The following is a 15,400-nucleotide window of genomic DNA, read 5'->3' as shown; positions in this document are numbered from 1 at the left end:
GATAACAGGACTAGCTTTTCAACTTTTAAACACACACCTTAATATAGGGATGTTCCTTGCACGTCGTTCCCCACTGCCTGGCACAGCGCTCCTCCTTCCTGTGCTCGTAGAACTCCGGGTTACGCAGAATGGCCACGCGGCGACCCTCGTACACCAGCGCGATTGCTGTACACCCATCCAGCCTCTCTTTGTCTTCCTGCGTAGCTGTTAGCACTATAGGCACTGACAGGTTAATGACTCCCCCTGCAGAGAGAAAAAAGCCATTATCCACACCAGTGGTCATCAATTACATTTTGGAAATCTAACCTCTTAAAAAAGTTACAGCCCAGGCTGTAAGTTTATCATACAGCAGACTCAAGTGTGTATCTATGTCAGAAAAAAAAGAGTTGAATCAGGCAGACATTTTGCATAGTTTGTTCAGCTGAATGCTTACCAGCTACTAACTTCTGAAAATAACCCAATGCATCTGAATTTAAAGGTTATGTGGTCCTCATTTTTAAACATTTACTTCACTGCTAGATGCTAGGAGTCTTGTTTTTCTTCACTACAAGGGTAAGATTTAAGAAACCAGTGGAGTAAATACTGCAACTATCATACAATTGCTTGAATTATAATAAAAACAGAGTTAACAACAGAGTGCAAAACTCTTGGGTGCTCTCCAGGAGAAAAGTCATGGGCCCATTGAAGGTAATTTGAGTTTTGCTATTGGCTTCAGCGGAGACAGGCTCTAAATAAGGCTGGTTTGCCCATAATTTAAGCAATACATATTTTAAAACCTTCTCAATCATACTCTAAGCATGATAGGAAGTTAAAAACAATGAAGCTGGGTGAAATGGATAAGAGAAAAAAGATAAGTAATTCTTTCTACCTCCCTTCCTTTGTAATTCAAAGGGAAAAAGTGTGCTGCATATCCTCTCCTCAGCGGAGTCTCACCATCCAGTTATTTTCAAAACAACTGGATCATAAAATTGAGCTTGGCAACAGTCACAGGGATGGCAATTAGCCACTCCAACTTTGATGATTAGTAAAAGCCTCTTGCTTTAGCAGCAAGAAAATACACACTTCCAACTGGGAAGAGATCTCCAAGTGGTTAATTATTAAATTTTTGTGAGACTGCAACAATAAGTATCTCTAACACCCATCTTCATCTAATGAACTAACTGGAAACGGGGGTAACACAGTTAAGTGAGATGTTCTGTTGTTGTTTATTTTTATTTATTTAAGCTCAGAAGAAACTAGCATCAGCTTGAGACTATTTCGGGTAAGTTAAGCTTTAAGGTGAGAATATCAGCACACATGCACTGATCTCCATAACGCAGAAGTCCATCTACATTAAGGCCCAAAGGACAAATAAATGCATTGCAGGTATTTTGTCTCCCTCTTATTGTTATTTGTTTTTCATAGCTCATAGTTTATTTGTAGCACCACAAAAGGTGCTACACGAAAACACCTGCAAGAGAAATTTACAGATTTCTAATATCGTTATACCTGAAATACCTATAAAAGGCTTTAAAAGCCTTATAGAAAAATCTGATTTACAGAAGTTAACTGGGCAGGAGCTACAAGCTGTTTTAGCAGTTAAATGCATAGCAACTGCAGGCTACAACGCATCTGGCTTGGCACTCAGAAGGGCAAATGGAATGAAGACCAAACTAGTAGCCCAAAAAGCTATCGCAAACTTGAGATGCTCCAAAATAACTGGATGCCCTCATGTAGGTACAACAGTACCTCAGAGACTTCTGAAAAGAGGAACTGGAAAAATTTGTAGACAACAGAAGAAGTGAAAGACATAGAAGTGAATGACACGTGACATTTTTTTCCTGCTATTTGGTCTCCAGTAAGAGAAGAATAGCACAGTAAAGATTCCTGTCTTCCTGTTTCCTTCTATCTCTTTTTTCATATAGCGTGCAATAAAACCCTAAAAGTTTGAATAAAACAGTCTTCTAAGAAGAATAAATCAAATAAATGACAGAGAATCAAACTCAAATTTTAAAACCTGATGATATCACTTGTCAGCTACCTTAACTAATGTTCATTCTTAGCCCATTACGAATACAAAATAACATATATTTGTTTAAATCATCATAGGGTAATTGTTACAGTAGAGTCATTCAATTGCATGTTACAATTGTACATAAACAAGCCCATTCTCACATTCTGATTTCATACTTGCAACTTTAGCATGCAAGTTACTTCGTCGTCCTTTCCTTCATCACTATAGAAGAACAAATCTCTTGCTGTTCCTCACAGAGCTAAACAAATTAAATTGCAATTTCAAGTTCTAAAATAAATTCCTTCCAAACAAATTGGAAATTTGGCTTTCAGGTTTAAATGTTTTCAGAAGTGAAAACATTTCCAAAATATAAATTATAATTTGTGAAGGCAAAAAAGGAAAGGCACTGATTTTTCAAACTAACATGGTGATAGGAATAAAAAGAATAAATACATTAAAAGTAACAATTTTAGTACCCTATTCTCTTAGCTCAGACTGTGCAGAAACATGAAAAAGTGTCACTACACCATCACTAGACAGCAAAGCATCAATGGTGTTCCAGAAATACGATTAATTTCCTCTAATATGATTAGAAATATGATTAATTTCCTCGATTTTACTAACAGAAATATCTTACCATCAAGGAGACAATCAAAGTGAAGGCACTGTAGGTATTCTCTCTCTCTCATAAAGCCATTCAGGGGCGTTGCCCAGCCTTCTGCCAGCACTTGCACCCATTGCATATCCACCTTACAAAGAAACAGAGCAGATAAAAGTTGTTGCTCGATGGCTGACATTTAATGGTAATTATCTTAGAACATGATTTATCCATAAAACACAGTGTAAATGGAAGATTTCTTGGTGTTAGAGTCTTAATCACAAAAAGTTCAAAGTCTCCAGAAGAAAAAAAAAAAAAAAACACTGTTTGTGACTTTGGCTATTTTTCAGTCTTGCACTTAACATCAAATATCATTTTATTATACACAAAAGTGCTTCATTTGTAAATGTTTGAAAGTGTTCAACTTAAATAAAAAAGGAGAACCGTAGTTATTTTAAGCTCTTGGTTATCTTGCCTTATTAAAAAATAAATGCAACAAAAACCTACACCACATACAGTTACCACAAAAATATCAGAATAAGGAGGGGAGGGGGCATGTGAATACTAACAGATTAAATCTTAAAACAGATTAGAAAAGAAATTTTTATTGCAGAAAGTAGTGAGAAAATCCAGAAGTGAAATTCTCTCGGGACTAGTACTTATTTCAGTTTAAGATGTATCATCTTACAGGGAACTTCCTTCCTTACCATTTAAACAGTCACACTATGACTTAGTGTGTGGCCTTTATTATTTCTGCACGTGCATTACTAAGACTTGGTCAAGAGTCTTTGACAAAGGACAAAGTCCACTGACTTCACTTGTGCAAGTTTCTCTTGTAAAAAGCATGACTAATTTTATTATGTTGTTTAATTTATGTTGAGACAAGCGTAACACAGATTTTCTTCCCTAACTGACGTTATACACTTGCTCGATATTTAATAAACCCCTGGTTAGGAGTAGAGGGAGAAAGAATTTGTTTTGGAGATGGGAAGCAATTTAGAGTGCAACACTACAGAAACTTAATAATGGTGACCCTACAAATTTATTCCAGAGCAAAGCAATATATAGTTTTACAGATACACGTGAAAAGAATCTAGAATGACACAGAGTGAGGTCACCTCTCAGCCTCCTTTTCCCCAGACTGGACAACCCAAATGTCGTCAGCTGCCAGGCACGCTGCTGGCTCATAATAATACTGTTAAAGTCAGTGAAAAAACTCATGCACTGTATCTGTGTTTAGACTTCATTCTTCAGAAAAAAAGATTACCAGGAAGAACAGATAAACAGCCAGAAGCAGCTTTGTCTAATTAAATTCCAAGCTGGAAAATAATGCATTTAACCGAAGTAAGAACAATTAAGTTGATCCATGCTTTTCCAAGTATTCTCTGCTGGAAGCCAGAAAAGTAGCATGAACTCATTAGTTCTTGTTTCGTTTTGTTTTCTGGTTAGAATAAATTAGATCTGGACACCTACCTGTGTAAGTACCTGATCACTTACCTCGAAAAGTTCACAACTGTATAAGCCTTATGTATAAGGCTACTACTTTAACCTGAAGGTTACCAACAAGGAGATGAAGCAGAAGCAACTGATTTCCACCATATTTCTAGGTCATTACAGTTTAAAAAAAATATGTATTTATGAAAGTAAGCTGAAAATTCTTCTAGAAACAACTATCCATAGAAGGTATTCAAGGCATGATTTAGTCTATGGACGAGGGTGGAAGAAAGTCACTGTAAATTTAATCACCATGCTTAGGATTAACTAAGTAACACTACTTGAAATACCAGGCATTACTTAAGAAGTTTCACCTGTTATTTCTAAAAAGCAAAGGAAGAAAAAAACAAATGCTGTGATGTTTCTCAAGAAAAGGAGAGAAAAGCCTATCGAGTTACAATCTGTAACCAGTACAGGTATTTTGACTATACACAGTTCTGCCAAGCAGCAGACTGTTTTTTCAACTTCAACAATGAGATAACTGAACACACAATACCTTATTTATTTCCAAGGTTAACAGAGACTCAGCATCAGTTTTGGCCAACTGCAGCTTGTTTTCTGGCACATACAGCTCTTTCACCTCGTAGGAGGCATCCACTGGTACAATGTCCTGTACAAAAGGAATAATCAGAATTTAGCGTTCGGTCCAAACGCTTCTTGGACACTAAACACAAGGTCAAGAAGTAAAATTCTACACTGTACTGCTCTGTGCCAAGAATATGTGCATTAAGCAATTTTTATTCGTTTAAAAAACAACAATGATCCAAGATTATGATATACGGCTAGCAACGCTGCTGGCTTGAGTAGTAACAGTGAAACATTCTGGCAAGAAGATTTTTTTTTAAAGTAAGTACCTCATACAATTATAACACCTTGTAAATATTTAACTACTGAATTAAGGGCAGTTGTTATGACTGATTAATGCCTATATTCGCTACAGCAGAAAGGATGAGCGTGTGCTTTTACAGATGCTAAAGAAGTATAAAAAGATGTTGTAGAGACTGAACAAACTTACAGACTTAAGTAACTGACTATACAAGATGTGTTAGCAATGGTAATAGGGAAGTAAGCTGAAAGTCATTAATACAGAAGTATAAATTGGATGTGTCACCTACAGCTAGTAAAGTAACACCAGTGTCCTAATTATAACCCAAATACCCCAGAATATCACTTTTATATTGGAAAAAAAAGGGGGGGGGGGAGCTTCCTCCATGGGTTTTAAATAAAACCTTCTCAAGACTTTCTCATTTCACTATACTCTAGATCTTAAACCCCTCGTAAGGATAAAGGCACACCTCTGAGGAGAGGGGAAGAGAAGGGAAGGGAGTCATCCGTGATAAAATTTTGAAGAGTCTCCTGACAGAGGGTTGAGTCAAGCGTCAAAACCCAGTCCAACGTTCCAGTGATACCCAGTAGGAAAACATTAGTGAAAAATGGCAGATATTTCTTTTTTAAAACGGGGTTTTAAGTTACTTCTGTAACGTAAATCTGTTGGAAGTGGAGTGGGAGGAGGAAGCTCACCCACAGAGCAAAGTATACATAAACCTGTAACAAGAGCACAAGGAGTTATTTTTTATTCTTCCAATATTTGCAATCCATAGGAAAGGGGTGTGCCTATAGGAAAGGCAAAGTTTGCCCAGGAGCATTAAAGCATTTATCCAAGCACTTATCAGGCGTTAGGGACCAACTCAGTGGAAAGTCAAAAAAGCAGGATGATGAAAGGAACTGGGAGACAAAATGAGGGCAGGAATGTACAGAGGTGGTGAGTCTAGCTAGCTCTTACACTGTTGGTGTCTCCAAAGACAAATAAAAGAAAAATGAATAAACTAACACTTAGAGGAGGCACTGTGTATGGAAAAGTTGAACCATTACGTATCAGACTTCAACTGGGAAGTGATTATTTTAGATAGCAACTTAGGCAAAACCTGCCCCGTATTGCAGAAGCAGAATTACAGCCCAGCAATGCTGCAGCAACCTCCCCGTAGCAGTAAGCCCAGAACCAAAGAAAAGCAGTGCCTGCTGCTACGAATCGCAGACTTCACAAGCAAAGTACAGTGACTGGGTCCACATTATGCTGCTTCCCAGAAGATCCTGCTCTGGACCCTAGTTTCTTACCATGCCATGAAGTTCTAGCATTACAAACCATCAAAAGCTTAACATAATTGTGGCTATTAAAAGGTTTTTGTTGTTGTTGTTTGTTGGTTTTTTTTTTTTTGTTCAAATATTATCCTGCTTTTGGTGTCCCACTGATGGGCAAAACAATGGGAACAACAAAGGTCTGACAGTGCATTTTCTGCAAACAACCCCTCTACCTCACTGCGGGGATGCAGACAGCCTGAAGGCAGCCCCAGCAATGCTGGCCATAAAACCAGAGCAGGCAATCCAGCCCTGCTAGAAAAGCAGCTGAATCCCCAGCACCATTGCCTAAAGAATCAGGTAGAAAACAGTGACGACCACAGCCATGGCCACACCAGCACTGGTATTTCTACCCAAGTGCAAGAAACAGCCAAAAACAGCTTGACAAGACTTTTAATCTGGGGCCATTTAAGCCCCTATAAGAGCAAGCAGAGAGATTGTATGGCTTGAGACAGGCTTATTTTTGTTGTTGTTTCATAGATTATTTTATTTTAATAAAGTGCAACATAAATATGATTATGGCACATTACATTTTTTAGTGAGTTAAATATCTAGATAATTTGGAGGATTAGTAAATCTAGACTCCCTAGCAGACACAAAAATGGTACTTAAAACAGCTTCCTAGATTTTAAATAGCAGCAAGAGGAATTCATAGGTCTTCAAACTGAATGAATGTTAGGGAAATGCGAGGCTAGCAGGCCATCTAGTGACCACTTTAACATGGCAAAGTTAATCAAAGATTCATTCTACCAACAGACAAGTTACACAATAATCCTCTACACTTACCATTTGTCGTTACATTTGAACAAATAACTGTAAAAAAATAAAATAAAATATAAAACTAAATGCTTTATTGGAACGCGTGCTATCTTAGACTGTGATGCCAGTTCCTTGCTGATGCAAGCATCCTGACAGCCTGCAAAGAAGGGGCCCTCAGGCAAGTTTCCAGTAGATAACCATTCACAGGCACCATCTGATTTATAAGACCAGTTATTCAGTAACGTAAATTCGTATTAATTGATGTGTGAGGCCACAAAATAGTTTGTATTTGGAAAAAGCAAACAGCAGTGTTTGCTTGACTGTAATCACTGATGTTTTGATAGCTACAGCTTGCAGGGAAGTAGGTTTGTCAATACATTAAGAGCAAGGAAAAAATGGAAAGTGCAATGACAGTTATGATCTTAAAAAAAGGGAGGTAAGATTTTCTGCTTCTTCTCTTCCCATCAGGTCTGTTCTATCACCTTTTCAGTAAACTGATAAATTATTTTCAATGTATTAATCTTAATCTATGACCAGCTGAATTCAAGATCTTCTCTTTAAAGTGTATTAAACAACATTTCTGACTGCTTTTAGGTTGACAATATACTTTTTTTACATTTCATACTTTTAGAGACCATTTTCTCAGGTGACACATCAAGATTACAGCATTCTGAGCACCCTCATCATTACAGGAAAGATGGTTTGTTTCAAGTAACGTAACTAATGGATTGGGTGTAAATGCACTACTACGTGAATAGCTGTTGCAGAAATAAAATTCTTCATCAGAAATCCCTTAAGCACCCTCTTTCTGCATGCCATTTAACCTTATTCCTCATCTTCCATCCTCATCCCATCTTCAGTTTCAGTAGAACTGTCAGTTTTCAGCATTTGGTCGTTCAGTGGCGACAGGATTACCATTCAGGCTAATTGGCAGCTTATTTCTCTGAGATATGACCTCCTTCTCTAACTTAATTAGAGCTTGTTTATGTCACTGCACTCAGGTTCTGTTGGCTTTAAGCCTGAATCTTCCATGATGCAAACAAAAAGAAAACAATGACTGGCATATAACTCAAAGCACAAAACACAGTTGATTTTTCCTGCTTTGGTATAGGACCAGAAGGAACAGACAAAGATACCTAACACTTGGCTCTCAAAACTATAATAAAACAATGATTACAGCTTTCATGCATGTGCAGAACAAATTACTACGGCTCATGGTACTACCAACGTTCAAAGATTTTCTTCTAAGCACTCTACTCATACAATACGAAAGATGAGATGTTGGCATAAAGCAAGTGTGATCTAAAGGAAATAGATCCTCGTAAAATCTTGCACTACTTATGGCTTCATTTGGGATGAAACTGAAACATCCTAACTCTACCCTCAAAAAGAAAAAATACATGAATCATTCTCAGCTTGAGTATAAATCCCACTGGATTAAAGCATCTGTTTAATTGCACTCTACAGTGAGAAATTCTCCAGTGAATGTATTTCTAGAAGATCCCGTATTTAGTAAAAATTTAAAAAATAATTAAAAAAATTAACAGAGTATGAAAACTACATTCAACGTGATACTACGATCAATTACAGAACTACTTTCAGCTCACCAGCAAAACATTATAGGGTTTGAGGCTCTTTTTCCCTCTAAGTTGGTTTGTGAGTGTGGATATTGACAGAAACAGTACAATTGTCAAAATGCAATGAAAACAGTACAGTTAAAAAAACAATTCTGGAAGTAAGTGCAATTAATATATTTTTTTTTTAGAGAGCTTGAGAAGTTTCTTTCAAAGCTACGTGCTTATTTCTCCAGAAGGCCGTATAAACCAAAACAAAGCTACATCATCTGGGGAGGAGTTAAAAGAAATAAAAATACTTGAAGTAGGACTAACCAAAAGTTTCACTCCTATCTATGACCTACCCATCCATAAATAAAGAAGGGAAGGGTTCACCTGTGTCATCCACTGTCGGTCAGCTATAAATACAGACCTTGTTTGGAGGAGCAGGAAGTTTGAACCCATTCACTGAAGAGCAATGAAGCTGGTGGAGAGACTAGAACATGACTTAAGAGGAGAGGCTGAGGGAACTGGCACTGGTTAGTCTTGAGAAAAGGAGGCTGAGGGGAGACCTTAGTGCTCTCTACAGCTACCTGAGAGGAGGTGTCAGTCTCTTTTCTCGGGTGAAAAGTGATGGACATGAGGAAACGGTCTCAAGTTGCCTCGGCAGAGGTTTAGATAGATGTCAGGCAGAGTTTCTTCATGGAAAGCATGGGTGGGCATTGGAACAAGCTGCCTGGGGCAGTGGTGAAGCCTCCATCCCTAGAGATATTTAAGAGATGTGTGGATGTGGCACTTAGGGACACGGTGCAGTGGTGGACTTGTTGTGCTAGGTGGATGGTTGGGCTTGGTGATTTTACAGGTCTTTTCCAAACTAAATGATTCGGTGGGTCTGTGATTACTGCCCAGCTGGACTCTCCATGACTAACACAGACCGTCCGTGAACCAAAACCTTGCCTGTCCCTTTTCCCAAACTGCAGAAGTTAAAAAACAGAGAAGAAAGCAAAAGACATGCCGCAGCAACAAAAACGACACCACCGCTGTACCTTATTACACCATTCAATGTAACTGCAGTTTGTTCTTTAAAAACCACAAAAATATACACGCTTTCTAGAAAAAACAAACAACCAAACAAAAAACAATCTGAGCTGGTGATATCCATTTCTGTAATACCATTCAGCAGTATATTTTCAAAAGACAACAATCATAACTCCAGCATAACTCAAAAGCAGGAAATCCCTAACTTAAAACACACAAGTTCTCCTTACTTCTCTAAGCAATGAGAAGAAATCAGTGGTATTTTGATGTGGGAATTACGGAAATTTAATGCTGAGGTTTTGGTGGTTTTTTTTGGTGGTGGTTTTTTTTTTTTTGGTTATACTTAAAAGCTTATGAAGTTTTCTGCTCATCCTGGCTTACATACTTACTGCTATAAGTATAAAACTACCAGTAGAGTCCTGCACGGCCTTTATGCAGCACTTGCTTTTTCCCCAGCTTCTCCCAGAATCACAGGGGGACCTCTGGAGGTCATCTAGTCCAGTTTCCTGCTCAGAACTGAACCAGTTGCTGTCGGCTGCTCAGGGACTTGGCTAATCAAGTTTGAAACATCTCCAAGGATGGAGCATCCACAGATTCTCAGGGCCGCTTGTTCTAATCACTTCCCTCAACCTGCTTTTGCTGATACGGTACAGTATGCCATCGGCCTTCTTTGCTGCACAGGCAGCTGCAAAAACACTTATAAATAGTTTGTCATGTTGCAAACAAACAAACAAACAAAAAAAAACGGGTTTGGGGCCTGCTGCAATTCGAGCTTATAACCAAGGTGATCACACAGTATTTTTAATCACAGTTTTGATAAGTCAGGGAGGAACTAGATAACATTGAGGACCGAGATCCATAAAGAATCACTATGGTTACAGTGATGGTAACAGTGCAGTATAATTGAGGGAAAAAAAATATACACAGATTATACAGAAGAGCAGAATCCATGTCTACAAGCTTGCCAGGAACTGCCACCCTCAATTTCTATTTTGCTTGAAATTCTCGCTGCTCCAAAATACAGCTTTTGAATACAATTGTAAGGAACTGTGTGAATACAGTTATGAAATCAATGCTTTCAAAGACCAGGAGGACCACCTCCCTAAATGCAAGTATGATATTGAGCCTCAGAAGAGAATGTTCCCAGGCTTAGACAAGAACTCAACCTTTGGCTGTAATTTGGAGGATGGGTGGTAGATGGAATAAGAGAGGGAAGGTTTATACACACACTCACAATGAATTGATCTAAGTAGAAGTACATAATCAAATTCCCAACGTTTGTGGGTTTCTTTTGTGGTATTTGCAGAGCTGCTGTAATATTATGCCCCTAAGAATGGGACTTCTGTACAAAAGCAGTTAAAAGCCACTTTTCCTCAGTACAATGAAAGGTAGGTACCAGAAATGCAACTCTTTCCTTATATGCCTTTGGCACTTCCTTAACAATAAGGGTGGCATTTCTGAGAAGTAACTTCTTGAGAAAGCATTTCCCTGGTTAAATATTGAACCGATTTCATTACTGAGGAATATGAGCTTTGTGTCATTAGCTAGATCAGCTACATTTGTTGACAGGAAAAAGCTAAAACAATGAAATCTCCATAGCCAAACATCTGCAGTAGGCTTGCTTGACAGCATATTGGACGGTATCAGCAGACTAAGAGGCAAACTTATCAAGCCCAAAGCCACACACATGCCTTTCTGACTATGGATTGAGCAAGGACTCATTCATTCAGTATTGAAAGGAACTTCTCACGCGACTCAGGCTCAGCAGCTTTAGCAGATACAGTACCTCACACGCTAGGTCCCTGAAAAGAACTTTGAAGTGTTTTATTTATTGCATTCACATGCAAAAAAAAAAAAAAAAATCTATCCAGGTGCCCTTCAAAACTGAGTTACACCACACAAGAACTTTCCAGACTCAACAGCTGCTTATTACTCCTCCGTGCAGTTTCCTCCCTTTTCTTCCATAACGTACTGAACATATTTCTGGAGAATACCTGATACATTTGTTTGGCGTCATGCTAAACAATATATATGGGTGGCTAGCCGAGGGAGGGGGGCCGGACTGCTCGGGGTTAGGCTGGGCATCGGTCAGCGGGTGGTGAGCAATTGCATTGTGCATCACTTGTTTGTGCACATCATTAGTAGTAGTACTATTATCATCATTGTATTATTATTGTTATTGTTATTTTCCTGTCTTATTAAGCTGTCTTTATCTCAACTCACGGGCTTCACTTTCCATTTCTCTCCCCCGTCCCAGAGAGGGAGTGGGGACGGTGAGCGAACGGCTGCGTGGTGTTTAGCTGCCGGCCGGGTTAAACCACGACAGAACCAAGTTTCCATTTCTCATGAAATAATAAATGCTTCATATTCTTAATGTATATCTATGTATATCCCCATCTGTCTGCATCTATCTCAACATACACACATTTTTCAGCTGTGCTGTCTTTTATTACCATTATTTTCTGAACTAGTAGAAGAAGAGCCCCTGAAACTCAAGGATTACCAACATCAAGAGGACTTCCTTACAGCGTATTTCACAGCTATTAAAAAATATATATTTGTAATGCTGCTGTCTTACAGTTCTTTTCTCAATAATCCAGTGCAATTAGTAAGGAACAAAACCACAGGTTTTTCCAGCTAAGGGAAACCTACCAGAATTATATTTAAGATATCACTGGGTTATATACGGCCTGTTCAGCCATGCCTTGGTTTCATTGTCTCCCTAAAGTAAGCAACCACCAAGACATCTTCCATTCATTGTACTATTCTCTACAAAGAAAAAAAATGTTAAGATGTGCTTTAATCAAAGGACAGAGCAAAGCTGCCTGGGCCAGAAGCCAGCATTCAGCATTGTGTACCAAATGTACTAATGCAAGAGTTGCTTGTTGGCACACAGCTTTCTAGAATTGTGAAATCTGAACTGGTCTTCCCACAGTAAGGATTTGCCACCTCCCATAGATAGGTCTTATAAAGTTCTCTCCTTTTTTTCCTCCAAAAAAATATTCAGGTGAGTACTAGGGTTCAAGTCTAGCACTCTGCTGTGGTTTTTCTCCTGTGTCAGGTCTCCTGAGCAACCTTGATCAAGCAGTGAACTGTTAATAGAGTTTTCTTGAAAATTTAGAAAAAAATAAATCTCTCCGAAGGCGTACTGGCAATAGAAAGCTACAGGGAACTCAGCGCTGACTATATGATGAGGTCTTTTTGCTTGTACCAGCTTCAGGACTTGGCGGAGCTTTACTCAAGCTACTGCATACACCTGCAGTTCCCCGTACATCCACCTCACAAAGAGCATGAGGAACTGCCTGTTAGAGCATCTAAATTAAAATCATGGCCATGAAATGTCATCCTGCTACTCACTGACTACAGGTAAGAATGTAAGGAGACAAACTCCTTCTGTACAAACATTAGCAAACGCCTTCCTATCGAGGTGAAGACTAAGGAGAAGAGGCAAACCAAAGCTAGAGGGGTGAACTTGTTGTTACCCTGACATGTTGATCCTTCTCCCTCTGAGTGATTACCATACTCTGTCAGGGAAGGCAGAATGGCATATAAAATTCCATCCCACACCAGAAATAAAATTCACCAGTCACCAACCTTAAGCTCTGCTTTCTTTTCAATATGAAGGCCTTGACACTGTCTGTAGAAGCCAGCTTATTAGCGTATTAGGTAACGCTGCTGCTTAATACAGCTTAAAAACATTAGGATGAGAATATCAGCAGTTCAGGACATATATAAGGAACATCTCAGTTAGGATATGAACTGCTGACAGATCGAAGCTGAGAACTGAAGACAATAATTACTCTGTCCATTCTCAAAATGCCACTGGCCTCCTTCTTCCTGACCACATACTACTACCTCCTCTGGATCGTCGAGTCATCACGTCTCATGCAACTCTGCAATGAACTGGTGTAGGTCATTAAAAAAACACCACCACCTAAAGACAATAAAAAAAGACTGGGGTACAGTTTCAAGACTATAAAGCCTTCTCATGATGACTGCCACCACTTTTGGGGCTTGTGTTTGTTTTTCAGGTTGGGTAATGAACTGAATCCACTTCCCAGACAACAGGAGTAACACTAGAACTTCAGAAGGGATGGTATAGATGACGTGAGGGAGGAAACAGACCTGCTTTTTCAGAAGCTATAAACCATTAACTCAGCCTTATCAGGAAGATCAGCTTCCTGAAGCAGTTGCTACCTAACTGCAAGATCACTTTTACTACTACAAAAGAAAAAAATAATGCAAAGGAAGGCCAGGCAATCACAGCAGCCCGTCAGCTCAGATTACTGTGGTACTGCATCCCTGTCTCTTCATGTTTGCAGTACGTACTAATAAATATGCTTTAGAGACAAAGTAAAAAAAAAAAAAAAAAAAAAGAGAGATTTACAAAAGCTAGCAAGCAATTTAAACGTTGACAGTCACTGCTGGTTCTGTAACAACTGAGACAACTTCTCTCCCTTAAAGTTATCAGTTATGATAGTGAACATAAATGAATTTTTTTACTTGTCCAAAGATAATTCACTTGGAGACCAACGTTGTTGCAATATTTAGGTTGAAAGCAGGACAATTTTAAAAAGCTAGAATTTAAAAACTTTAAGTCTTTAACTCGAAAATTCTGAGTTTCCCAGTACATACATTCAGATTTCATGCACCAATGCTTTGAAAAAGCTACTAAGATACAGCTGCATTGCTGCTCACCCTCTCCTGAAGAAGTTCCACAACTTGTTGTATGCAATCGTTCACGTCACAGGAATCAGTTTTCAGCACAAGCTCTGGGGCTTCTGGTTTTTCATACTCAGAGTCAATTCCAGTAAAGCCTAGAGAACAGAAGACAAAAATCTTAAATGACTTCTTCCAAAAGATGACTGCATTTTAAGATCGTTCACGTAACAGTTTTCAGGACATAAACAAGGCATGAGCACAAAGCTTTACTTTCCTTAACAGATGATTGCTTAGGGGAATCACCTGCTTTTTTCTTCATCGGGCTATTTGCTAATCCTACCACATGACTGCATCTAACTTCAGCATTCTGCAGCATGTACATTGTATATGTTTGTTGGTATTTGATTTACTCTGTGAATAAAAGAGGTAGCACTGACAAAAGAGCCGTGCACTTCAACACAGAGTTAGTAGATACACATCCAGCAGCTGTCTTTCATTAGTAGCCATGAAGACTATTTTCACAGACCTTGTAAGTGACTGGTGACTCCTGTTCTGGCCTAGCTGGCTACCAATCTGCATTGAAACAGAGGAGATTCCAACCAACCATGCACGAACAAGAAGGAAAGTCAAGCTCAGTGTCAAAGCATGCGCTGCTACAGATCTCATCTCCAGCAGAGACATCAGCTGGGCTCTATTAACTGGACACCTGCATCCTCCATACTTGTAAATGCAAACACTGTAATTTGAGTTTTGCACTTCAGATTTAAATATTCTCTAAATTAGTAGCTTTACTCCCCATCTGCGAAAAATACCAATTGCTGCAGTACCTGATGTGAAAAAGAAAGGCCAGTGTCTGTTCCAAAACCTGTGTACTTTAAGAGTACCTAATGACTAAGGAATGGGAATAGGAGAAAAAAAAAAAAAAAAAAAAACCTATCCCATTACCATTCTTAGAGAAAAGGAAGACAACAGAAGTTGTAATTAACAGGTATGTCCATTTAATTTCAAGCCTTCATATCAAGTAGTTCATAAGAAACAGTCACTGCTAGATTCCCTTGTAGGCACTGAATATCTCACTACCACTTCTGAAGTTACAAAATTCCCTTGTGGGCTTTGTAAAATTAACAAATTTCTGTGTTGCACAAACAAGGATTCTGTACAGTACAA

General features: G+C 38.7%; 1 protein-coding gene across 1 annotated transcript in view; it reads right to left on the bottom strand.

Moving 5' to 3' along the window:
- PAPSS1 (3'-phosphoadenosine 5'-phosphosulfate synthase 1) overlaps positions 1-15,400 on the bottom strand; it is a 42,151-nt gene that overhangs the window by 14,541 nt on the left and 12,210 nt on the right. Inside the window, exons 5-8 of the mRNA XM_032186080.1 lie at positions 14,270-14,388; positions 4,582-4,695; positions 2,631-2,742; positions 38-243 (exon numbers count right to left, since the gene is read on the bottom strand). Of these exons, the coding sequence (XP_032041971.1) occupies positions 38-243; positions 2,631-2,742; positions 4,582-4,695; positions 14,270-14,388 (551 nt within the window). The remainder of the gene's footprint in view (positions 1-37; positions 244-2,630; positions 2,743-4,581; positions 4,696-14,269; positions 14,389-15,400) is intronic.

The sequence above is a fragment of the Aythya fuligula genome, chromosome 4, assembly GCF_009819795.1.
Source record: "Aythya fuligula isolate bAytFul2 chromosome 4, bAytFul2.pri, whole genome shotgun sequence".
Classification (NCBI taxonomy): domain Eukaryota; kingdom Metazoa; phylum Chordata; class Aves; order Anseriformes; family Anatidae; genus Aythya; species Aythya fuligula.
This window is presented reverse-complemented; position numbering and strand designations above follow the sequence as displayed.